The 27,389-nt window shown below is 46.0% G+C and overlaps 1 protein-coding gene across 1 annotated transcript; it reads right to left on the bottom strand.

The window, feature by feature from the left end:
• Window positions 1-1,431: 1,431 nt before the first annotated feature.
• LOC122472239 lies at window positions 1,432-6,944 on the bottom strand. The gene is made up of 2 exons (XM_043561576.1): window positions 2,851-6,944; window positions 1,432-2,329 (listed from the first exon to the last, which is right to left on the bottom strand). Exons 1-2 carry the CDS (start codon window positions 2,891-2,893, stop codon window positions 1,731-1,733), a joined length of 642 nt encoding a protein of 213 aa, XP_043417511.1. The 5' UTR covers window positions 2,894-6,944; the 3' UTR covers window positions 1,432-1,730.
• Between the last annotated feature and the right edge of the window lie 20,445 nt (window positions 6,945-27,389).

The following is a 27,389-nucleotide window of genomic DNA, read 5'->3' as shown; positions in this document are numbered from 1 at the left end:
ATTCTCAAAAATTCTGGAAAATAACTCACTAAAGCTCTAAAAGATGAGGCTAAGTTACATTATTAAAAGCGGCTGGATGCCATGACAGTTTAATATTTGAAAGTCAAGAAATAGAGAACTACTCATTATCTGTGTCTTCTGAATGGAAAAGAAACGTGCGTCTGTGTTTTCATGGAAGCATGGATACCCTTGGGTTAAGCGTTCCGTTTCTCACCCACTGGACACCAGATCGCTTTGGTGTGAATCTCTGTCTTCCTCCGGAGCTGCTGGGATGCATTATTTGAGAAGTGTCAGAAGATATTTCTGTGGCCGTTACTATACAATAGTCATCCGTGACGTACTGGATTTCACTATTATTTTGTGATGTGTGTCTGTTATAAATAATATGAAACGTTAAACGTTCATAGCTAAGGAATACTTTATCGCCTTCATTAGTACCGGATGATATGTTATTTTTAACACAAGTGCACGTTATAACTTTCTCCTGATCCCTGTATTCTAAACCTTTCTCAGCAGCCTTCTGTCTTACCACCCGTGCCCCATTTTTTAGTTTCAACATAGTTAATATACTTAAAACCAGAGGCATCTGTATTAGCCTATTTTCTGAAGATGACAGTAAGGGGTTGATTTGCCTAAAGGATTGAATGGAAACACCATTTTCTATAGGGTTGATTAAAATAATATTTTAGCCTGTTTATGTCTTTAACCCCATATAATATGGGAATATTAACTAAACATAGTGACTAAACTAAAGATAATAAAGACAAAAAAACAAACAACAACAAGCCTTTGTTTCATCCATGCCTTTCAAGTGCCCCTTTATGCTGTCACGGATTTACAGCCTTCTGCTGGACTGGACGCATGCCTGTTGGAAATGAAAATCGAGCGCGTGCACGTAAACATTTAATGTCACGAGAGTGGCTCTGAGCACTTGCACTCTTATTATGCCCGCTAGTGCACTCCTGTGCAGACAAAAACAAAGCACCTTCCCAAGGCATGTGCGTCACCCCCAAAGTGAAGAAGGGGGCCTCGGTCCCGCATTCCAGTCACCACAACTGTTTCCATGCTTTGCCTTCCTCTGGTTTTTGACAGCGAATCTTCACAAAGTCTGTGCAAATTACAGTAGATTTAAATTTTCTATTTTTATTTCCTTAATTATCCCTTTCTTCCTAGATAGTTTAGATTTTAAAAGTCGAGTTTTGTTCAAAAAAAAAATGTTTAATTGAAACTTTTTAGAAAGCGTACTTGTCACCGAGAAATTAATCAGCAAAATCAGTGAGCTAATTTTAATGATGATTACTATTTTAATGGGTGAATATTTTTAGCTCTATCTGGAATGCAAAACTGCTCTCTGACTTGGTAGGATTTAAAGTGAGTACAAGCTGCGTTTTGCCACATCTAACAAGCACAGATAGCACATTATCTTAATTCAAATTAGAAAGGTATTTATAGACTAGCCTACAAAGCCGCAGTATAGGTAATGAATAAATGATGCCGGAGGAGACCAAATCCTGGTTAAGTGGGTAATGAGACAGTCCCTGCGGTGGCCGCGGCCAGCTAGCCGTCCTGCCGAGAGTCACGAAGATTTCCAACCTATCCCACTTTTCTCGTTTTATGAAGAAGAAAGCATATCTGCCAATTTAGGCCACGGCTGTAAACTACCGTATTATACATGTTGGGGTGTGTTTACGGCCTTCGTTAATCAAAAGTGAGTGCTGTATGTCTTGCGTTTAGTCTGAGCAGAGAAGGGAAATTTCCATGGAACGTCCTGCTACGAAATGCCAAGACTCATGATATGTTCCCGTAAATAAGCCCCCTACGAAAGTGCATTGTATCAGTCGCCGTGTGGAGTGTCTGCGCCGACAGATTCTGACCTCCTCTCTGTCTTGTGAACTACGCTTTCGGTCATCTGTTTGCACAGTTGGGGCATTAGGCGAAACCACAATATTTGCTGCTGTGCACTTGGTCCCTGCCGCGGTGACGTCTCGTGAGGCAGAGCCCTGCTCTGACGGCCGGGGGCAGGGGGCGCACAGGAGGGAGGGCCTCAGCGACCACTCAGCGTGGCACTTAACAAGGCAAACGCGTAACGCGTGTTTCAGCATGCCCGGGCGAGGGACATCGGCAGACTGAAAGAGTTTATTTTTAAAAGAGTGAAACCAGTGCTTCGGTGAGGAGCCTTCTTGACTCACAATCGTAATCGTAATCACAATGACGGGACAGCTGTGTCTTATCCGCACCCTGGCCACTCCATTGCTTCTGGGCGTCCCACACCTTCCTCGGGGACAGAAGGCCTCTCTCCACCAGTTCCGGCCTCGCATCACCCAGAGGACTGTGGATAAATGAACAATTAGGGCTTTTGGCTCCAGGAGCAACTGGCCTGAAACTAAAAATATTTCAGCTTTGGCAACTAGCATCCATCAGAGTGAAGGAGAGGCATCCACGATCGATTTCCCTACACTCAGCCCAGAGAGTGTCCCCAAAATGAACCTCCAGTGGCAGAAATGGAATACAATTAAGTGGGATGATTTTCCTTTCCCTGAGAGACATTCTTGTTAGCACTTTCTCTCACTGAAAGTATTTATTTAACCTTTTATAATAAAACAGCCGCCTTATTATTAGATAAATGCACACTTTTATTTTCAGTGCCATGATTTTAAATATTTCACAGCCCCTCATTATTTGCAGAAATATCACAGGGTCACTGCTCTTCGGGTTTCTGTTTGTTTGTTTGTAACATACCTCGGTTGCCACTGACTATACTTGCTGGATGTCAGAGATACCGCACGTAAGCGTGTCCTCAAATCCACCTGCCGGGACCTACTCCCCCCTCGCTTGAGAGATAAAACTTACCTTTTATACCACAGAAGGGAGATTTTGTTCTTTCTAGACCCATGCCTACGAGCGAATGGCTGTATTTGTATGTGTCAGAATCGAAGTGTGGTTTGAAATCAGAGGGTAGGTTTCAGTGCTTCTAAAAATAGAAGAAGGAAAGTAATGTCTTTGGTCACAGCTCAGCTCCTATAGACACACATTGTCTTCCAGCACACCAGGGAAGGGTTGTTACTCTATAAAAAGAGGTGCCCTGGCCGTTCTTAAGATCCTGTGATTTCAACTTGTCTTGTGCAGCGTGCATACGCAAGGGGTGCCGAGTGCAGAGGGATATAAATATTTATACAACAAAACATCCCCTTACCTTTGAAACGTCTGTTGGAAAACCAGAGGTAGCCAGCCCCACCCTGACATCAGGTAACGCTTTTCATCCGGGTTGCCCGTGCTGCCATGAGATTTTCACCTAGGAGCTCAACATTTGCCCGCACCCATTTGTGGTTCCCAACATCTGCCCGGAGGATCATTTCTTACCCTGTGGGACACTCTATATAACCAGCTCATGAGAATCCAGCTTCCACCCGCCACCCAGCTTCACACCCAGTACACCAAACGGGGGGGGGGGGGGGGGAGGAGACAGGAGTCCCGGAAGGACTTCTAGACTTTCATCTGCCTTCCTCGTGCGGACCCCTGCATTGTCCCTTCTTTTCACCTGCACTGATCTTGTGTGCCTCGACTTGCTTCTTCCCTTTTCCTCTCTTGCCAGAAGCAGCCCTTGGGATGAGGAGGGTTTAGGGCAAATACTTATTACAGAAATTCTTCTGGGAGAAACCGACCGGTGAGGGAGTGAGGGAGATGTGTAACAGCGGCGTCCACGTGACCCCACAGGGAGACCCAGCCCTGCAGACTGTGTTCCTGCTAGAGACAGAGGAGGGGCTTCTGTGCTCCGGGGATCAGTCCTGGAGGTGGGGCTGTGCAGAGAGAGAGGCCGTGGGGGCTGGACTCTGGGTTCTTCCAGGGCAGCCCTCGGAAGGAGGCCCCTGTGCAGCAGGGCAACAAGGCAGTGGGAAGCACACAGCCTGTTGGCGATGAGGACTGGGGGGCCTGGACGGGCAAAGACGACTTGCCATTGCGCTGCTGTTCGGGTCTCTTGAGCTGACCAATTAACACGTTCACTGCTGCTCCTTCCTGACTAAATCAGTGCCTTTTTGTGATGCTGCGTTTACCTCAGGCAGCAACGAAGGGCCAGAACCCAGTGTCCCCTACGTAACGCGTACCCTTCCTTAGTCATGCTTGTGTTGGGGGCACTTTTCAAATGATCGGCCTCCGGGAATGTGTAACAGAAGTTGGAAAATGAAACAAGACTGAAAAGTATCCTGTTTACATCAGCCCAGCCCCAGCACCAATTGAACAAGTCAGTGGCATAAATTAAGTTTGACGTTTAGGTTGGGTATTTTTCTTGAAAATAGAGAAACAGGGAAGATGAACAGAAATAGCAAGCCATAGGTTTTCCTGATTAGATATTTATGATAAACTTAAGAACTCTTCTTAAGGAGATGGAAGAAACAAGTAAGCACTTAACATATATTGAGAATCTCCTGAGTCAGTGCTTAGAACGGACCTCATTAATCTGCACAATATCATTATGGTTGAATTAAACTCTTTATTCTGTTGACGAATAAACCACGGCTTAAATGAAAGTACTTGTCCAAAGTCACATAGCTTGAATAAAGCTGAGATTCAAGTCTGGGTTTTCCTAACTCAAAAACGACTGTTGTGTTTTTTAATTTACACTATTTGCATAACAGAACTTACGTTATGCACACGTAAATATCTAATGGAGAGGAAAATAGATACCCGGTGACACAAAAATATTCTTCAGGAGACAAGTCCTTGAAACCTGTTCCTTTACCCAAACTAACAACATTAACCAGATACCTCAGAATATCTTCATTTTGTCAAATATTTAAGTGGTGTTAGACTGTACCCTATAGTCTTAAAACCATGTGTTTTTACTGTAAAAGATGGCAATCACTGAATCACGATCGAGAATCCTATCACACAGTTACACATTTATGCGTTCACTCAACAAAGAATTATTTAAGTGTTCACTATGTTTTCTGGGGAACAGGGATAAAGAGATGATTAAGCATAATCTCTACCATCAAAAGAGCTTCCCAGCTTGGGGATGAAGTCAGATTAGTTTACTGAAATGCTGTAGGACTCAACAGGAGATGTGCTTTGTATCACAAACAGCATGAACGAGAGAATGGTCAATTCTGTCAAAACAGGCTTCATAAAGAGGATTATGTTTAATAAAGTGTTTAAAATTAATAAGTATTTATTAGCCAGACGGGGAAAATAGAAATTGTAAGAAGAGGGGACATAAGGAGAAAATCAAGAGGATCCAAACATGGGACTCAGCATGCTTTGTAACCAGAATGACAAGCGACACGTCATGTGCCCCGGGATAGCTGTGGTACATGTTCGAAGTAATAACATATGTAATACTGTATATAACTGAAAATTTCAATTAGTTATAAAACATTTGAGAAACTGTCTGACATAAGGTGACTGGGTGTGTGTTTATTAACCTTTTTACTGAAGTAAAAATACCTACAGGAAAGTGAACGAGTTATGTACGAAGACCACCGGGTCAACCAAAGAAGCGTCACTGCCCCGCCACCCAGCTTGCGCATCCCACCGCAGCAGACGCACACACTTCTCGGCCTCCACCAGCTTGTGGAAATGTCAGCGTCCACCTCAACTCCCAACATCTCCATAGTCTTTATTTTTGATTACATAGATTGGCCTCATCTCAGTTTTCTTTACTTTTATAGGCTTGTAACACTCCACATTCACTGCGGCTGCTCAGACAAAAACCCTGGTTTACCTCTCTTTCTGGGGCAGATGGTCACACGATATCTCCCAGCCTCCCTTCAAGGGCAGGGTGGCCGTGTGATGGCTCTAACCAAGGCAATGGGGACCAACACGATATTTGTCACTTGGGCCACAGCCATACAGAGTGGGCCTGTCTTTCTATGTTTCTTTCTCAGTTTCACCAACAACATGCAGATGGGAGGGCAGAGCCAGAAGATGGAACGAAACGAGGTCCCTGAACGTCACATGGCTTCCTGACAACCAGGAATGCCAACCTGACGTCTTTATGAGGAAGAAAGAAACGTTTACCGTATTCAGCCACCGAACTATCAGTGTCTGTTTGTTACAGCAGCTGACGTGGCTCACATACCAACCAGGAGCTGACCCAACGAGCAGGAAAATGTTTCCCTTTGATGAATTTTGACTTGCTTGCGTGGCCAAACTTGAACTGCCTGTAGGGCCAAGGGCAGGGCGGACGATGGAGGCCCTGAGAAGTAAGAGAGAAGAGGGAAGCAGCTTGCAGAAACGTGATACCTCGTGTCTCCTTGGTCCTTGGAAAGCCTCTAGCTTTCTTTGGGGACAAGAGTCACACAACTGGAGATCCCTGAAGAGGAAAGAAACATGGGAACATTTCTGTATTGAGATGATTACCACATCTGCAACTGGGTCTGAAAGATAGAAGCAAGAGACAGAGCCTATAGTTTCCCATAAAGATGGGGGGGCGGAGTGAGGAGAGAGCATGAGCAAGACAGCAGCCCACAAGGAGGAGAGGATGGGAGGTCACGGAAGTGGAAGGAACAGGGTCCATTTGTCACTGAGAAAATGGAAAGCAAACTCTAGAGACAGGAGACAGAACAGTGGTTGCCTGGCTTGGGGGGATGTGGAGGAATAAACAGGTGAAGCATAGAGCATCTTCAGGACAGAGAAAATACACTGTAGATACTGCAGTGGTGAATACACTCCTCACGACCTATAGACTACACAACATAGAGTAAATCCTAATATAAACTATGGACTTCGGTTCATAGCAATGTATCATCAATAATACTGGCTCTCCTGGCACAAAATTAGACACATAGATCAATGGAACAGAACAGAGAGCCCAGAAATAAACCCATGCTTATGTGGTCAATTAATCTACGACAAAGGAAGCAAGACTATACAATGGGGAAAAGACAGTCTCTTCAGCAAATGATGCTGGAAAAACTGGACAGCTAGCTGCAAAAGGATGGAACTGAACCACCTTGTTAACACCACACACAAAAATAAACTCAAAATGGATTTAAGGCTTAAATGTAAGACCTGAAAGCATAACACCCTGAGAAGAAAACATAGGCAGTAAATTATTGGACATCATCCTTAGTAGTATTTCTCTAGGTACGTGTCCCGAGGCAAGGGAAACAAAGGCAGAAATAAGCCATTGGGACCACATCAAACTGGAAAACTTCTGCACAGTGAAACCATCAACAAAATGAAAAGGCAGCCTGCTTAATGGGAGAAGATATTTGCAAATAATATGTCCCATAAAGGGGTAATATCCAAAATATATAAAGAACTCATACAACTCAGTATCAAAAAGACAAATCATCAATCTAAAAATGGGCAGAAGACCTGAATAGACATTTCTCCCAACAAGAAATCCAGATGGCCAACAGACACATGAAAAGATGCTCAGCGTCATTTATCATCAGGGACATGCAAATCAAAATTACAATGAGACATCACCTTATACCTGTTAGAATGCCTACAATAAAGAAGACGAGGAATACAAGTGTTGGCGAGGATGAGGAAAGAAAGGAACCCTCCTGCACATGTTGAGAACATAAATCGGCGCAGCCACTCTGGAACACAGTAGAGAGGCTCCTCAAAATATTAAAAATGGAAATACCATGCGACCCAACAATCCCTCTTCTGGGTACTTACCTGAAAAAAACAAAAACACTAATTCAAAGAAATATGTGCACCCCTATGTTTCTCGTGGCATTATTTACAATAACAAAGGTATGGAAGCAGTTCAAGTGTCCACTGATAGATGAACACATAAAGAAGATGTGGTGTACATATAAAATGGAATATTACTCAGCCATAAAAAATACGAAAGCTTGAAATTTGTGGCAACATGAATGGAGCTAGAGAGTACAATGCTAAGTGAAATCAGTCATACAGAAAAGACAGATATTCTGTGATTTCACTTTCATGTGGACTCTAAAAAAAAAACAAAAGAAATGAAAAAACAAAAACCAAAATAAAACCCAGAAACAGACTCATAGATACAGAGAAGAGACTGCTGTTTACCAGAGCAGAGGGGTTGAAGGGATGGGCAGAATTGGTGAAGGGGATAAAGACGTACAAACTTCCACTTATAAAATAAATAAGTCACAGGAATTAAAAGTACAACATAGGAAATACAATAAATAATATTGTAATAACAGGGGCACCTGGGTGGCTCAGTCAGTTAGGCGTCCGACTTTGGCTCAGGTCACATTCTCCTGGTTCGTGAGTTCGAACCCTGCATCGGGCTCTGTGCTGACAACTCGGGGCCTGGAGCCTGCTTCGAATTCTGTGTCTCCCTCTCTCTCTGCCTCTCCTCCACTCATTTTCTGTCTCTCTCTCTCTCTCTCTCTCAAAAATAAATGCACATTAAAAATAATAAGAGCATTTGTAACATTTAGAATTACCACTGCTCTACACTTGAAATGAATATAATATTATATGACCACTGCGTCTCTATAACTATGCTCAGATTCTGTTAAAAATAATAATATTGACTCATCAGCTATTCCACGTTTACCACATTAATACAAGATGTTAATAACAGAGGGATTGTGGCAGGGAAAGAAGGGTCGAATGGGAACTCTGCAGTTTCCACTCAACTTTTCTGCAAACCTAAAACAGCTGTAAAACGTAATTATCAATTAAGAAAAAAAAAAGAAAATGGAGCACTTGCGTGTTACAATTACCATCTGTGTCTAAGACGCGGTTCTAGATTTCCACCCTGACTTACCGGTGCGGGTCCTAAGTCTTGCTTTCAACTTGTGCTGGCTCCTCTGCCATCGAGAGACGTGGAATGGGGTGTGGACAGAGTGGCTGTGTCACCTTGCTGTCCCATCTCACAGTATGAAAATCCACAGCCATAATGCAAACATTTGATCCCTCTACGCAGTGCCCACAAGTTCAGTTGGGGGAAAAAACCGGTTTTCGTATGTACAGTTACTACAACAAAGGAAAAGCAAGTGTGATGTCTTAACCACAGTCTCTTTCCAAGTATGTGGATGGATAAGCTGGCTATGAAATCGTCTCTAGGCTGCAGAATGTTCTCTGTGGCAGTCGAGCCAAGGTCCCTCTGCCAAGGAAAAGAACTCCCTGATTCGGGTTTGTGTGTGTCCCGCGCCGTTCCGGGCCGGCGTGAAGGCAAGCTGAGTGGAGCCGGCGAGCCAGCAGCCCTACAGATACAAACCACGAGACGGGTTTTTTCCCTTGGCTTTTCTGCGGCTCCTGACAGAGGAGAGCAGTGTCCCGCAGCACCTCCTGACCGTGCTCCTGGGGTAGGCCACTCCAGAAGCACAGCCACGGCTCCCAGTGCAGACAACTTTTCCCCTGCGTGGTCACCGCTCTGGTCCCAGAGCCAAGCAAGATGAAGCACAGGAACGTGACCGGCAGCCAAAAAAGTCACACGTTTAGAAATGGCTCCTCTGGGTTGTCACGTCGCCTCCACGTGTGTGTCTCGTGGCCGTCCCCAGCAGACTCAAGCACCGGGGATCATGAGACCCCAGAAGTGTTGCGAGTAGGTCACAGGCGACCTGCCCTTCCTCTGAACTGGGAGTCATAAGCCCCTGTTTTGTGTGTGGATGGAGCCCGTGCTGGGGTCGGGGACAATCTCTGTGGCAAGACGGAAGGCAGGTAACCGAGATTCGTCTCCTGCCTCCCGGGACACGAGGAACCTGTTAGAGTGCAGTGCGAGTTTGCTCAGCCTGTTCCGTTCGTACTTTTGGGCCTGATGGTGCCTCCTCTTGGGGAGCGGTCCTGGGCGCTGGAGAACGTTTAGCAGCGTCCCCAGCCCTCCCCCGATAGACGCCAGCAACGCGTGTCCCCAGGTGTGACAATCCAGAATGCTTCCAGACATTGCCCAGTGTACCCCGGGCAGGCGAGATCACCCCCTCGAGAAAGACTGGTGTAGTGGGAGAGGGATTTGTTTGGGACAGGAAAGTGTTTCCCGCATTCCGTTTTCACTTTGTAATTTGCGGCTGCCACGCAGAGCCCCAAGAAATCATCAACTGGATTCTTAACGTTGTGACTTCTCCCTCCCTTGGCCCGGCAAATGAGGGCTGAGAGCTGACTATTCATCTCTTCAGCACATCCAGCAGGTGAGCCTGAAGGATCTTCCCAAGTTCCTGAGCCCGACAACCGAGGGGCCGGTTCTAATATACTTTACATCTGTGTGGGGAAAATTGCATCAGAATAGTTCAAATAAAAAGGCCAAACTGCATGATTCATTTTGGAAGAGTAGTTCAAAAAGTGAGCCCTATTTTAAAAATTCACATTTTTATTTTTATCCAGGACTCTGATCGTTCCACGAGAGATAAATGATTCCTTCTCAGAGGGGAATAAGAAGCAGTCTCATCTTGGCCTTCCATCGCTTGAAACTATTCCACCTCTGTGAACTCATTTCATATTTTAAGCTCCCAAAAAAGGACGGAAGAATTTAGCAAACTTCCCATGTGAGCACATATTGTTAATAGAACAACTTGTCATTTGGAAAATTTCCACCTTTCTGGGAAGACACGCAGTATTATCTACCTTAGGATCAATTTCAGTGCAGTGTAGTCCCTGTTTTGATCTTGTCCAAAAGCACTAATATTCATCTATTCATTTACTGAAGGTACATCTATTAAGGTCACTTGTTTTTTTTCTTCCTAGCTATTAAGCACCGGGAATGATTCTTTGAACAAACGAAGGCATAGGTCCACATACAGCTGGTGGTTCCACGGAGTTCCCTGGGAACTGAGGCCTCATACCGCAAGGGTGGTCATGGAAAGTCAAGGTACCTCTACGTGATGGGCACGGGATGCGGGTTCAGAGCCGGGCAAAGCTCCAGGGGAAGCGACATCCAAGTTGAGGTGCGGGGGCGGGGAGAGGCCAACAGGATAAACCGGGGAGAAAGGTTCTAAGCACAGGCACGTGCACCCCCCAGAGGTGCCATCGTGAAAGTCTCCCTGCCACAAAGTCTCACGTCCAGCCCTCAGAGTTGAGAACTCAGGGACTGGCAGCCCAGATGGGTTAGCCTGGAAGTTTCTCTTCTTCCTGAAGAGACACAGAAGGGAGAGACACTTCAGGTGGAATATCTCTTCCCTCTCCCCTCTCCTGAGCCAGGTACAGTTTGGGTTCCCCAGCCTGTACACACTTACAGCTCTCCAGATTTGACTCAAGGTCCCTTCTCCCAGAAACCTTGTAAAGGCCACTCCAGCTTCTATCAGTCCCTTCTCCAAGCTGCTCTGACTTTCTAGAAGGTTCTGATTTGCTTTCCAATCAGGATTTTAGACCCTGTCAATATTATTCAAATAGGCTCTTGGTAATATACTTCATCACTTATGTGTTTCCTGTGCACATGATTTTGGTTTTCTCAACGAAAATATGGAATGTTTTGGTCTGTACTTTCCAGTGAGCTGTACCCAGTTCTACCAAAAAGTCATGTTTAGATCTGCAAAGTGACTTAAGCAAGCGTTAGATGAAAAGTAGAGAAGAATGCATGAGCAGGGTGAGGGGCAACCTGATATAACAACGTGCCCTCCAAATGCGATGATTCACACCAGATGGAGGTTTCTTTCCCTGTCAGGGGATGGCCCAGGGTGGGTAGACAGGCTCCACGCCAAGGATTCGCCTCCGGGACCAGGTGAGTCAGGCAGCGTGCCATCCTCAAGCATGTACCTCCCCGAGGCGCTCTAATCTTTGCAACTTATGTCCCGCCAGAAGGGAAGAGAGGTCCTTTTAAGTACAAGTTGAACATGTCCTCTCATATGTTTATATTTTACTGACTCATGTTCTACTGACAAGAACTTAATCACCAGGAAGTCTGGGAATTATAGTCCAACTGGACGCAGGGACCGGGAAGAATGAGAGATCCAGGCAAGGAGACAGGGAGACTCTTTTCTACCAAGGGCATCCCCTTGATACCCAAGTCTGTTTGCTCTCTCCCATCGACCCACTGTGAGCCCCTTCTTTTGCATCTGTACCCTAGATGGGGGGGTGGCGGGTGGGGTGGACAATATTTTAAGCAGGATGTGCCTTTTGAAACAGCCCCAAATGTTCACCCGGGATTTGTGCATCTGGAGTAGAACAAAGGATTGTCCCACCACCCCTCTTCCTGTGCCTCCACTGTAGGCCACAGAAGGACAGTTGGTTAGCTTTTGGGGCTAAAATGAAAGAATAAAAATGAAGTAGTCACTTATAAATACAATATCCTTTCCTCAGTGCTTCCAGATAGAAGGCATTTATCCACGATGGTGTATACAATCTGCAAAGGCAATTTATTGCTGAGAAAGGACAATGCCCATTAAGTTAATTTTTCATTTTAGGACTTTCAAAATATCACAGAAGATCAAAAACAGACAAAAAACAAACAAACTGCTTTGAAAATGGGCAAAGGACTTGAATAGACGTTTCTCTAAAGAAAATGTTTCTCCAAATATCCCAACAAGCCTATGGAAAGATATTCGACATCACTAATCATTAGGGAAATGCAAATAAAAAACACAAGGAGACACCACTTAACATCCATTAGGATGGCTACTAATAAAAAAAAAAAAACAGAAAATAATAAGTTTTGGCAAGGATGTGAGGAGATTATAACCCTTGTGCACTGTTGGGAGAAAGATAAAATGGGGTGTCCACTACAGAAAATAGTATGGCAGTTCCTCAGAGAGTTGAAAATATAATGACTGTATGACCCAGAAATTCTCCTTCTGGGTTTTTACCCACAAGAAGCAAGGATATGAAGAGATCTTTGTAGAGCCATAGTCACAGAAGCATTATTCACAAAAGCCAAAACGTGGAAGCCATCCAAGCGTCCACTGAGAGATGAATGGTTAAACAAAATGTCGAATATTATTCAGTCATCGAACGGAAAGAAATTCTAACCTATGCTAACACGGAAGCACTTTGAGGACATCATGCTAAGTGAGATAAGCTGGTCACAAAAATGCAAATGCTGTATGAGTCCACTTATGTGAGGTACCCAGAGCATCAGATTCATAGAGACAGAAGTAGATTGGCAGTCGCCAGGGCTGGGGGAAGGGAGAGAGGGAGCTCCTGTTTAGAGTTTCGGTTTCCCAAAATGAAAACAGTCTAGAGATGGGTTGTATAACGTTATACTTAACATGACTAAACTGTGCACTCATAAATGGCTAAGATGATAAATATTATGTTGTGTGTTTTTTCACTGCAATTAAAAGTGTTTATAATATATTACAAGGGAAATATACAAGAAGCAGAAATTACACTAGAGGGGGGAATGGAAATATTTGGTTGAGCTAACATACTTAAGATTTAGGTAAATTTATTACGTATTGGTCAGCAGATCATTTTATTTACTAGAGCAAATGATTTATAATTTACTTATTCTTTCTAATAATCATTCGATCAAGAGCTTATTTGTTGAACATCTGTCCTAGGAGACCGTACTACACTAGAGAGATATTGATACACCAAAATAGTCATGCTCCCAAGCCCAGTGGAGCTTATCTTCCTGTGGAGGGAAAAGGCATCAGGTGTAGGATCCCTTCAAAGCAGTGGTTTTCAGGGTATGGTCCCTGAGTCGCAGCATGAATGGGAGACTTGTTAGAAACGCAGATTCTCAGGCCTCACTCCCAACCTGCTGAACCAGAAACTCTTGGGATAGGTTTCAACATTCTGTTTACATTTTTTAAATTTTTATTTATTTTTGAGAGAGAGACAGTGCAAGTAGGGGAGGGGCAGAGAGAGAGAGAGGGAGACAGAATCCGAAGCAGGCTCCAGGCTCTGAGCTGTCAGCACAGACCCCGGCGCAGGGCCCGAACCCATGATCTGTGAGATCGTGACCTAAGCCGAAGTCAGATGCTCAACCTACTGAGCCACCCAGGCGCCCCTCAACATCATGTTGAAAGCAGCCTTCCAGAGGGTTGAAGGCATGCTGGCAGCTCTGGGGAAGGACAGCCAGAGACCGAGGCGAAAGGGTAAAACCCAGGTCAAGGAAGACAAGTAGCAGAGCTGGACGAGAGGGCGGCTGGTGTCCTCCTGGAGGGACTTGGGTCTGAGGGATGATTTGAGGTTAACCAGAAAAGGGGCCGTTGGGGGTCGGAGGCAGAGAGCTGATGTGCAGACACCTTCGGCGGGGTGAAAGCTGGCACATGGAAGGAACCGGAAAAGAGCAAAGTGTGTGAAACACAGAAGAGAAGGAGTAATGAGAAGGGCACAGCCATAGAAGACAAAAATCAGACCCTAGAGAGGCATCTGGGCCATAATCAGGCTCTTGGTTTTTAGAAGGATTTTAGAAGAATGGTCACATAATAACAACTTTCATCTTGAAAATCCTTCGGATTACAGCATGACGTTACTAAACGGTCATTAGATTGAGCGCAAGGACAACAGTTAGTAGCTTTTGGGCATTTGGGGAAAGAGATGATGGCAGGTTTGGACCAGGGTGGGAAGCTAATAGGGATAGAAAGTGACCCAAGGTGAAACATGGTGGAGGCTGTGGGTGTGCAGTGTGGATGGGTGCTTCCCAATCTCTAGAGAGTGGTTCCGGCTACTTTCACACATCAGACTCACTGATGTTCGGCTGACAATCGGAACCACCTGAGTGACTAGGGAGACGGCCTAGGATAAGAACAAAGACCTAGTCTAAGAAACCCCAGCACGAGACTGACTCCTGTTCACAGATGGGATGGAGAAGGAGGTTGAGAGACCAGATCGGTGATACGAGAAGATTAGATGGACAAGATGGAGTTTCCCAAAGTGAGAAGCCAGCAGCAGTGATAAATGCTCTTGAGTGGCCCAGGAAGCTGCATGGAGGTTGTCATCGCATTTGCTGACATGAGGGCCAGGCCGACCTTAGGATATGTCCGCGGAGTAATGGGGTTTTTGTTTTTTGATAAAAACATGTATTTCAAAGTGGGAACAGTTGTACGGTACAAAAGTCACTGTGAATCTTCAGCCAAGTAAATATGCAAACGTACAGCCTCAAAGATGCAGAATTTCATCTGTAGCTGAACGGTCACGTTTGACTTTGTTTCACTCGGGCTTTTAGAGTAAGTGGTGCCCTGCTCAGCAGACAGATGACTTCACCATTTTTCCCCCTTTCTTCTAATAAGGAGACCACATTCTGTCAAACACTCTAGCCATTCCTAGGACACCTTTGGAAATCAGGCGAAAGGGCGTTAACAAGTGGGAAAATGGGGCAGCACGCGGGTGGTTCAGTTGGTTAAGCATCCGACTCTTGACTTAGGCTCAGATCATGATCTCACGGTTTGTGAGTTCGAGCCCCACGTTGGAATTCTCTCACTCTCCTTCTCTCTATCCCTCCCCCCACCCCAAAAAATAAATAAATAAAACTTAAAAAAATAAGTGGGAAGATGGTAAGGGAATGGAAACAAGCCATATAATCAGTGTTTTTGAGAAATTTGCCTGGGACAGGAGACACATCAGTCAGTAGGTCAGGAAGGATTTTGTCTGTTGTTTCTTCAAAGGACATAACAAAGATATATTTGGAGACTCTTAAAGCAGAGGTTTCAATCACATGTTACAAAGATGCTGAATATCATAAAGTTTAGATATTTAATCCCAACTCCCCCCCGCCCCTCCTCCCAAATTATCTTCTAAGCAATTAGTTTGAGACTTTGTGTTTGGGTTCTTTTTTTCATGTTGACATTATGCCTTTTGCCTTTCCCTAAACAAACTCTCTAACTCTGATCCTGGAGCAGAGGGCCTGTCCTGTGTCTCAGCTGCCTGCAGAGTTTCTGTCAAGTGAACATCTGCTCCATAAACTTGTGCTTAAGCCTCATCTTCTTAGAGCACATTTTAAAATACCCTCCCTTCGTCAAAACCTGGCAGCAGGAAGTGACCCCGGTCCCGCTGTTTACCTGAAGGTCATTAGCAAGCAGCTCTGGGTTTGTACTCTGGCTCAACTTAGGCACGTGGTCTGTGGCCATTCACAGGCCATCACCTTCTTTTGGTGGCCAACCTCAACACAAGACCAGCACAAGGAGAGCGCGGAGCCCACGCGCAGGTCCTAGCTGGGCTCCTCCCCGCTGCCTGGGGTCTCTGCTCCCAGGTCCTCGGGCTACGCCCAGCTGCATGTGCTTCTTCTTCGAGTTCTGTTATTTCACTGCTCTCCCAACCGCAGCCCAGTACAGAAGTGACAACCCAGTTCCAACTGTGGCAATCCAGTGACTGGCCGCGTCATCGTCCGTTCCTCGCCTGTCAGATCAGGACACAGACAGGGATGCTTAAACTGTGCACCTGGCAGTGAAATGTTATCCATCATGGAAGGCCAGGAAGGGTTCTTACATGCGAAGCTAGCCCAAAGCCCATCCGTGCCATGTGCCGTGCACACGTCATTTTACAAATGTTATGTTGTTGCTGATGGACGATGTGACCAAGAAAGATCCGAAAATAACTTTCTGGAAGAACAGCCAAAATGTCACAGCTGTGGGCCGGTTTTTAAGAATGCTTCTAGATGACTTAAAAATAGCCATTAAGGGGCCCCTGGGTGACTCAGTCGGTTAAGTGTCTGACTTTAGCTCTGGTCATGATCCCGCAGTCTGTGCGTCCCAGCCCTGTGTTGGGCTCTGTGGTGACAGCTCGGAGCCTGGAGCCTGCTTCGGATTCTGTGTGTGTGTCTCTCTCTCTCTCTGCCCCTGCCTCTCTCACACTCTGTCTCTTTCTCTTTCTCAAAAATAAATAAACATGAAAAAAAAAAAAAAGCCATTAAGCAGTTTCCCTGAAGAAATTAGAAAACCCGAGGAGAAAGCCCTGGCCATCTGGTCAGCAATGCAGATAGAGTGCCATGTCTGCGGCTCCCCCATGCGACCATGCCCGGGGGCCAAGGCGACAAGAAGGATGTGGATTTCAGTCTGTGTTTATAATCATCTTCTTATTTCCTCCATCCCATTTCCATCTTCCTTCCCGCCTGCCCCTCTGTGGACAATAAGCTCCAACAACCATACAGAGATGGCCTGCCTCCCACCTCTGCAGATCGAACACTCGAACACAAGCCTACACAGTTGTTGTGCTTCCCTGACTTAAATTTGACTAATGCAGAATGTGGTATTGAGAGTGGTTGCAGAGGAACAGAATCTTAAGGATGAGCTCTCTGAGTTATCTCTGGGTTTTCTGGAACTCGTCTCTGGTCTGATTAGATGTAAAGGCACTAATGACCCTATTTCCAGTGGTAAAGGAGTGTGTAGAATATAGTGGCGAAATAGCTCCTCAAATTTTCACCTTTATGTACGTGCAAGTAAGTGCCTACTGAGGACCAGGCTCTGGGTGGCCAGGCATTTATTGAGAACATCGTGATGAGAACAAGGAGTATAATTGGATCGGTTGGTTACTTCTAACTATGCTAACTTAGGACAAGAAAACGATGAGCTCGGGGCTTTAAATTCCCAGATTAAGGTCTATATAAGGAATCCAAAAGCGCCTGGAATGGCCATGTAAGAAATCCTATCTCCTGTAGCCAGAGGGCCAAGATTTCTGAAAATTAAACCCAAAGTCTCATCCTGCAGGTGGATGGATTACAGCCCAATTTGAATTCCCAAATTCACAGGGTCTCTTTTATTAGAATTAGGACATTTATTGGAAAGAAATGGGATTTGGAAGTTTGGTTTATATGAGGAAATTCTGATGAAGCTAGGGATCTTGACTTCCTAATTCTGGCAGCCTCCTTGGCCTTCTTTGCCAGTGGAATCCTCAGGAAATTTGTCCCCTTCTCATGATAGAGCCCTAAGGCCCCCGGCTCCGAGAACTCACTGGTAATCCTTGTTAAGATCTGCTCTCACCATTCTCCTTCCATCGTGGCCTGTGAGTAGTCCCAAATCTGTGATGGGGTGTGGTACACACCAAAAGAGCTGCACGACGGACAATTTGTATCAGCAGCAATCTGGAGAATAAGAATGGCAATTACCTTAACATATGGGATTAAGACGGGACGAATTCGAAGTTTGGCTCATGGTGAATCTACTGAGAGTGGTTCACTGGCTCAGGGTTTCTGTTGAGGGGCTAGGAATGCCTCCAACAATTTGCTTGACAGATCGACTGAATGATGAACCCAGAGTGGATTTACCACATGAGGCCAGCCCCTCCCTGCCCCCCCACCCCCACCCCACCCCCACCCCGGGATGCCTTTCACCTCACGGGGCTGCAATAGATAATCTATACCTGATTCTGAGCCATCAAGTTACCAACCAGCCTAACAGGGTATCCTGACCTAGCTGTTGTCTGACCCACCAGCACTGTTTTGTTACTGTCTGAGGACTTTCAAATATGTTGTTACAAATCAGGAAGACAAAGAAGATGGATTCTATTCCTCTTTTTCTGAGTTGAGAAAAGTTGAGAAGTTCACTTAGCATTATGCATTTTTTATATTCATCCAACAGTACATATGTCTATACAGCCATCCCTCCAGATAGCCAAGCCATCAAGAGAAAAATAGATCAATAGTAAATTTTATTTGATTATAAGTCATGCATTTAATCACATCTATCAATAAATATTAAGTAAGAACAGCTCAAGTTACAAACTTAAAATACCCTAAGTAAGTAAGGTTATATGAGAGCACATTAAGAATATGTCTGTGGTAAAAATACATCACAGCCCACATTGCACAGAGTAAGTGAGATGTGTGGGAAATGACCTGCCCTTTTCTTCCATTAAAGGGCAGAGTTTTTTGAAAAAAGATGGTTCAATTTCCTCTCTCCAAGCTGCCTTTTTAAAATAACATAACATCACACATATCTTGACACAACTCCACATGATTCAGAGGCCCTTCTTAAAATACGACTGGACCACATTCACGGAGACTGAATCACCTCTAACCTTCCAAACTTGGTGAGGATTACTAATCAGGATGTGTTTTCGTTCCTCAGATAGTATGGGAAAGTTCTGATTTTGACAGTGAAGCTAACATTCAATCAGTTATCGCTGCAGCCCTAAACAAGTCCTGTGTTTCTTCTTCTCTCGTTGCCTCGCCAAGACTGAAAGACATCCCGTGTAAAACCGCGTGTTTGCCAGTGGAAATAAAAGCTGCCCGTCTCCGGAAAAATGAACGATTCCCGAGATGACATTTTAAAAAGGAATAAAGCAGCCTTATGAAAGTATGTGACATTCATCTACATCAGGACCTCCGTCAGGCCCTCTAGCTCCCAGAGACACGCACGTCTTCTGAGTTAATTATGCCGGAAGACAGCTCCCGCTCCAGTCCCGAGGAAACTTGTTGGTAAAAGTCAAACATGATTTGGCATTTTTCTTCTGACTAAAAATCGGGGACTCACGGCACCTGCTGCTAGCACGTACGGACGAGTCTGACCGCGTGGCACAGCATGACCAGTGCCTGGCCTGCGCTGGCATGACTCTGCGAGAAAGCTCACAGAGGCCCGCGTCTAAGCCAAAGAGCTCTAAGAGCAGAAGGAATGGCACTCGAACTTCGAAAGCCTCCATTGGAATCTTCCTTCCTGCCAGACTGAGGCTCTCGATTTCTTTGTTTGAAAAATGAGGCTGGGCTGTGTTTACCTCAAATGTGCATCAAAGCGAGCTCGTGCACACGGACTTGTGCTTAGGTCTGCAGGTCTGTCCACTTGGTAAATGCGGCCGCTATTAATAACAGCAAACACGAGCTGTCATGACTAACTAGCCTGAACTCCAAAGGGACTGATTTCTTTGGCTCACTCAGTCAGAATTTCCTTAGCGACTGGGGCCCAGAAGATAAAGAACTGTAATCACTTCCTGTGAGTGATGTCTTTCCCTCCGTTGTACCATGAGTAACATGTATATCATTCATGTTTAAGCGCCAGCCTATCTGAGAGCCAGATTTCCCCCTAGGCATTTGGTTAAATCAGCCCCAGAATAGTGATGGCTCACGGTTCTCCCTCCCCTCGCCCTCACCCCCAAGCACACTTAAAGACGGTCAGGCTTTTAGCGGCCGACATTCTCTCTCAGCCCCTCCCGGACAGCCCACTGAGGAAGCCACGGAGGAGAGGGGAAGAGTCTTGCCTGAAGTCGTCAGCTTCCACATCTCCCACATGTGCCCGCATTCAGGGCTGGTCCACAATGTCACATCCCGGTGGGAAGTGAGTGCGTGTGTTTTGTTTGTGTCCGTGGTCCTGCTGACAAAAGCCGGTGCTGCAGGTGTCCTCCAGAAATGATTACACGGTGATTCTCTTAGCTGAGAAGAAGCATAAATATTATTGACTCCCATCTCCCGGCGACCTCCGAAATCCCTACTTTCCAGAGACCTCGGGACTCTGCTTCTCTGATAGATTTTTTCCTGACATCAGTCTGCGGGGACAGAATTTGATGAGAGCAGTCATAACTGCATTCCTCTTCCTGTTGCCCACCTTCCCAGCCCCATCTCTTGGTATTTTCATAGCGGGGCACAGCATCCGACATGCCTCTCCCTCCCCCCTGCCTTCTCCCGAACCCCGAGTCTCCCTGGCCCCACATTTATGCACGTAAAATTCTCAGTAGGCACTCGAGCTCCCTCTTCCCAGAGGCAAACTTTCTTCACGGTGTAACTTACTCAGATGGCAAGAACAGAAAGTAGAAGCAAATCAAGAAGGCAGGGCACAAAAGCCCCCTGTGGCTGTGGGGCAGGACGCTGGAGAGCGACCTCAAGACCTCACGCAGCGCCCCCACCCCTGACAATGCCAGGCTGGACGGAGCACAGAGGCCACCCTGGGAGCCAGCGTGGTGTGTAGATGGGGGTGGGGGCCTCGCACACATCAGGCATCCACCCAGACTGTGTGCTCCATACGGAAGGACAGAAAACCTGTGTTTAGAATGTCACTAAGGAAACCCAGATGCATTATCTTTGCCAGAGGACAAAAGGCAGTGTGGTTAGTGCCTGACTCGAAGCGACTGGGCCAGAGAACATGTGATAAGGATGTTGATGAGGTGGGGGCGGGGGTTGAGGAAGAAAAGAGCGGCCACGGTTTTTATACAGTAGAAGAACCCTTCCAGAAGAGTTCCACGGCTCTGTATCATGCTGGTGGCTTTTTGCAGGCAACAAGCAGTCGAAATAAAGGCATTTCAGTCTTACCACTCGAGGATTTAGGCGGCCATAAATTCATCTTTCAAATACCAAGATTTTTAAGCACTGCTTTTTGTTCCTGCTTTGACACCTGTAACACATATTTTATTTCACTATGTCGTGCACAGTCGCAAGAGTATGTTTTGATCCCAGAATTATGTTTGACCTCAGGATTTTGAAAGCATATATGTATTTTTTCAACTTCCAGACTCTTACAGCAAGAGAGCGTATTGTGTGTGCACTGATGTGTGCGGGTGTGTGCGTGGTGGGTGTTATGTGTACTGTGCCCTAAATTTTATTCAGAAGCTTAGTTCCATTTTAATGCCAGTTAATTTTTAGCACTATTAACAACACAGAAAATTACTCTCTAAAAATAAGTTGAAATATGTTTAGATTTGTGACGTTTAGGCAATAATACTCTTCATGCATGATACCCTTTAACAGATTACCATCCATAAAAAGATAACAGGAGCCTTCATTTATCGTACCATAATAACTTCCCCGCTACTCCTGAGGCGCGTGCTGTGGACTTATTTCCACGTGGGTCAGCCCGGTTTCGACCTGTGTCAGACTGGCGTCTCTTCTCCGTGCGGTCACGCATTATTTTCTCTTCCACTGCTGCGTCTTGATTATAATGTTACGAATTCAGGCTATTAAAATATAAAGCTAGTAAATCATTTGAATTGAAGAGTCTACAGTCGGCATCCTGATCTTAGATCATCTAAGCGAGGACCCCACAGACCGGGGAAGGACCTCACACCTGCTAAACACAGTTGAAGTCATGGTGGATCTTTCTGTTGTTACTTAAAGCAACAACAACGATTTGGCAGTTTTTACACACACACGTACATGGGCACATCTTTACAGATTATGCTCATATTTTTTATTTGGGTATTATTTTGTTTTGTTTTGTTTTAGGCTGACAGCATGAAATAGATGCGGTTCTAGGAAACCAGTGTCTAACCCATGGGACTCAACACCAAGTAGATAATCCAAACCTCCAAAAACCATATTCAGTAGAAATATTTGGCTCTTGTGATGGACACACCTGGAATCTAATCTACATGACTGGCATGAGTCATCTATTGATAGAGTATGAAAGAAACCAGTGCCCAAAAGTTTGAAAACAGGCTAAAGAATGAATTAGTCATTTTTTTAAGAAAAAAATAGAAATGAGCCAGGACGATAAGACAAACTTTGTGGGTAACAACAATTGCAAATTACAGACTCCGAGATGCAGATTCAAAACCCTTTCACTAAAGGAACTGTCTCTATTTCCATTAACCCGTTTACTTTAAAGCACTTGTGCAGCATCTACACTGTTACAGCTCCCATACGATTGATACACAAACACAAGAGAACATTGTTCAGTGATTGGAATTGCAATAGATAATTCTGACTGCCTAGTTACAAGTCGGAATTCGATATAGCCAGAAGACAAATCCTAGAGATCTTTTTTAAAATGACACGTTTTGCTTGTAATCATACTGGGTGTAGTTGCATTATCTAAAGGGAGATCATTATATTGTGTGTATTAGAGAGAGAAGCAGCATGGTCTGACTTGGAGATAAACTTGAACATATAGCACAGAGAAGCACTTTTTTAACGGGCCTTTACGGTACTCAGTAATCACCGTCTAAATACGTTGAAATAAATTTCAAATAACGTACTTCAAATTCAAGACTGTGCAGAGTAAGGCATTTTATTACCAATATGCATCCATTTAACATCATATCATTACACAATTGCACATTTGTACAAAAACATTTAAAATAGCACTGGTTAAAACTGTACTCTCTCTGAAAATGCAAGACCTAGATACTTTCTTTTGAGAGAGAGAACATGTGAGTGTGCTTGCACGGGGGAGGGGCAGAGAGAGGATCTTAAGCAGGCTCTGTACCCAGTGTGGATCCTGGCTTGGGGCTCAAACCCATGACCCTGGGATCATGACTTGAGCCCACATCAACAGTCAGGTACTTAACCGACTGAGCCACGCAGGCGCCCCAGGAAAGATTCTCTCAGGATTCTTTAGCTCAGACCCTGATGATATTTTTTTTTCTCTATTAGAACACAAAAAACCCAGACGAGTACAAGCACTACAAAATAAAATATTAATAGATTTTTAAAAATCATATCTTGGGGCACCTGGATGGCTCAGTCGGTTAAGCATCCCACTTCGGTCAGGTCATGACCTCACAGTTCATGGGTTCAAGCCCTGTGTCAGGTTCTGTGCTGACAGCTTGGAGCCTGAAGCCTGCTTCGGATTCTGCATCTCTCTCTCTCTCTCTCTCTCTCTCAAAATAAATAAACATTAACAATCACATCTTGATTCTAATTATTCTCCTTGAGGCACAAGCAGCTCTCCGTAAATCACATCTCAGATAAAGATAAACTAACAGAGCAGACAGCCCCACGAATTAAATAGGCTTTTCCCATCCAGGCTTCCCACCTCCTATCCAGGTGTCTGAGGTCTTAAATGTATCTATTTTAATATCTGGGAAAGGGTGAATTTTGACGAGCATCTATTCATATAAAATAACAATAACGATCAGTAACATAATCCACCATAGTCAGTTTTGCATTTATGATACAAAACTGCTTGCAAAACACCTCTAACCAATACAGAAGTATGCCACCCAGTTGGTTCCTGCAATAAAGGCATTTTCTATAAGCTTGCAGGGCAACACGGGTCAACTCTGAGAATTCATTTGCTAGCCAGCTTTCACTAGGATGAAAGGAAAATGCATATCTGGTATTTTACAGCAAGCAAAGGACACAGGCAACTAATGGAGGGGTGGTTAATCTTGCCGATGATGTACAACTCGAGGTACATTTATATGTTTTAACAATATGAAGTTAATTTTTGCAGAATGGATAAACATAGAAACACAACTCACGATTTTCTCCATCCAACCTGGATCAATACACATCAGAGAACACGTACATTTGTCACTGTCGGTTAATTCCCGTCACATGTTGGCTATCCATTTAAAAGTCAGACAACATAGGGGTGCCTGGGGGGCTCAGTCAGTTAAGCGTCTGGTTTCGGCTCAGGTCATGATCTCACAGCTCGTGAGTTCGAGCCCCACGTCAGGCTCTGTGCTGACAGCTCGGAGCCTAGAGCCTGCTTCAGATTCTGTCTCTGTCTCTGTCTCTGTCTCTCTCTCTCCTCCTCCCCTGATTGCTCTCCATCTCTCAAAAACAAATAAATATTAAAAAAGATAATGAAAAAAGTCAGATGACGTGTCTAGAGTAATAGACCATGGTGGCCACGGCGGATCAGTCAGGAAAGACACCGGGAAGAACACCAGAAAGGACACATGGGCACAAACTGGCTGAATGCTAGCCCTGCCTCCTACCAGATTAGTTCTCAGACAACATCCCTTTCCGACTGCCATCCTCAGGAATGGGCACTGAGGAAGTCGGGTGCTGTGGCCAGGATGCCTGCAATCAAAACCCAATGCAGTTTCTCTCTGTTGTGCGATTCCGGACACACCCGGAGACTCACCTAGTAAATTTTATGGGGCTCCTAGAAAGTAGTATACCCTTCACGATGTGGCCAACAAATGAGTGATGGATTCATAGTTACATTGTCTTTAGGATATGTTTACCTGGACTGAGCAGTGGGAAGGCGATGCCAGCATAAACGAAACTAAGGACAAAAAGAGGAGTGAACACCCAGCACCCCCTGGCCGGTTCTCCTGCACCTGCCTTCACACCCCTTGGCCACAAACATATTCTTTGCAGTATGTCTCTTGGCAGGACTGACTGAGAGGGAGACAGGACCAGAGCTAGAGTGCACAAGGCTCAGTGTGGCAGACGTCTTCAAGGTCACTGCCGGCTGCTGAGCTGAACGTCCCCCAGTGTCCTCAAAGAAAGGAATTCCTGGATTCCTGGAATGCTAGGATAACACTAGTTCATACTCAGAACTGGCCACGAAGACGGAAATACATCTCAGTTTTATTGTAAATTCTGTCCAAAAACCTGTGTGAATGCTCTTACTTAGACAACTGTCATCAGCATGACCTAATTCATAGTATGAAACAGTAAGGGCCTCGGGGCTTATCCGAAGTCTAAGGTTTGCAATGTCACAGGAGCAGTCGGGACACCTGAGTACTCTGGTAATGAAGGGGACGGTCAGTGGGTCTGTGAGCAATGAAAGCAGTGATCACGGTAAAAACAATGGGTGTCTGCTGGGGCGCCTGGGTGGCTAGGATGGTTGAGTGTCCAACTCTTGTTTTTCTGACGTTTATATATTTTTGAGAGAGAGAGCACACGAGCTGGGGGAGGGACAGAGAGAGAGGGAGACAGAGAATCCAAAGCAGGCTCCATGCTGTCAACAGAGTCCGATGCGGGGCTCAAACTCACGACCCGTGGGATCAGCTGAAGTGACTGAGCCACTCAGTTGCCCCATGAACATCAGATTCTTGACCTCGGCTCAGGTCACGATCTCCTGGTTCGTGGGATCAAGCCCCTTGTCGGGCTCCACGCTGACTGTGGAGCCTGCCTGGGATTTTCTCTCTCTGTGCCCCTCCTGCACGTAAGCTCTCTCTGTGTCTCTCTCAAAATGCATAAATAAACTTTTAAAAAAGCGAGTATCTATTGACAATTTATTTCCTAACATTTAACGTCGCTACACAGCCATCTTTCGACCTCTACTGGGAATAAGCAATAAAGCTCTGCATTTTCGAAGCAACGCCTGACTGACCTCCTGGGTGAAAAGCATCTTCCTGGCAGAAAAGTCGTCAGCGTGATGATGGGCATAATCAGAAATACAGCAGCCAGTACGGGCAAAGGGCCCAACTCACCTGCTGTCCACGGAGGACACGCCTGTTTCCGGCATCCAGCAGCACAGGGCAGGAGCAAACGTTTTCCTTAAAGGATCCGTAGGAACTGTTTGCAGTGTTGTGGATCCTCCTGTCTCGGCTGTAACCCCTGGACCCTGCCACCTCAGTGTGCTGCCCTCTGTGTGCTGCCCTCTGCCAGCCGATCTAGCCAGGGATTCATCAGGAAACCTGTGACTCCGGAACCTACCCAGCCCCCCTCCCGCCCCGGGGCGCTTCCAGAAGTCACTGCGTTAACATAAGACACCTTGAAGCTCTTTTCGCTTAGAAGTTCCCCAGGGTTTTAGGAAATCTGTGCTAGGAACAGGGTGAAGACCAAATGCATATTTCTTGTAGCTCAGCACTCGGCCGTGGCTTTGGCGTCCTGTAGCCTCCCGGCGTGGCCGTGAAGGCAGCTCTGCTCACGGAACACATGCATTTTTCCCTGCAGGCCCAGAATGCGGCTAGGCCTGGGCGCCCCCTCCCCTGCTGTGTGTATCCCGGAGACGCCAACCTTGCAGCTGACAAGAATATCCCAGGATCGCGGTTCTTAAGGTACAGTTCTCTGGAATAGCCTGTGAGGAGTGCGCGTTCTCTGGCCCTCCCTCGGGCTGGCTGGAGGAGAAATTCCGGGGTGGCCCAGCAGCCTCCGGCCTAACAAGCCTTGCAGGGGGGGCGGGTCCCTGGTACGTGAGAGGGAAATAACGCACCTGCCTTCCGTTCCCAGAGTATTGGGGTTCTCGGTCAGGGTCTTGTCGGGTTTTCCTCGGACCGAGACACCTCCCGATTTCGGTTTCCTCGCGAAGCTCCGTGCGCTGTTGGCACAGGGGGTGAAGCCTCTCCCGGATCCGCGTCAGGTTTCTGCAGAGGCAGAACGTCGGTTTGCACACATTTCTCGGTGCCGCCGTGAGCGTGGAAGGTGCCGGTCTGCCTCCGGGCACGGGCTTTCAGGGCCCACGGGAGTCCTGGCCCCCAGCCGCCCCTGTCCCCTGCTGCACCTGGTGTTTGTTTGGTAGGTGTGTCCCACACGTGTTTGTTGAACAGATAAAGAAAATGTTGTCCCGTGTGTTTTCAACTCGAGACCCTTCCGAGACAACAGCTTGGGTTAACGGGCTTGGCCAAGTGCGTTCGTGCATCTAAGCGTGCGTCCTAGCCACTGTGTCACAAAGCGAGAAGTGTGTTTTTGTTTTTGTTTTTGAGAGACGGAGAGAGCAAGCAGGGGAGGGGCAGAGAGAGAGAGGGAGAGAGAGAGAGAGAGAGAGGATCCCAAGCAGGCTCAGCACAGAGCCTAGGCTCAGCACAGAGCCTGATGTGGGGCTTGAACCCACAAACCGTGAGATCATGACCTGAGCCGAAACCAAGAGTCGGATGCTTAACCGACTGAGCCCCCCAGGCGCCCCGAGAAGTGTGTTTTTGGATTTTCTGTCAGTAGTTGGTGTATTCCCGGTGCTCAGCCTGGAGGTGGGGAAGTGGTGTTGGGCTCTGGGAACAGTGACATCGATGGAAAGCCCTGTGGGGTGACCCCAAATCTGCCCGAGAAACAGCGCCACACATCAGAGGTCTGTGTGACATGAGCCCCTGTGCTC

The sequence above is a fragment of the Prionailurus bengalensis genome, chromosome B4 (assembly GCF_016509475.1).
Source record: "Prionailurus bengalensis isolate Pbe53 chromosome B4, Fcat_Pben_1.1_paternal_pri, whole genome shotgun sequence".
Lineage (NCBI taxonomy): Eukaryota > Metazoa > Chordata > Mammalia > Carnivora > Felidae > Prionailurus > Prionailurus bengalensis.
This window is presented reverse-complemented; position numbering and strand designations above follow the sequence as displayed.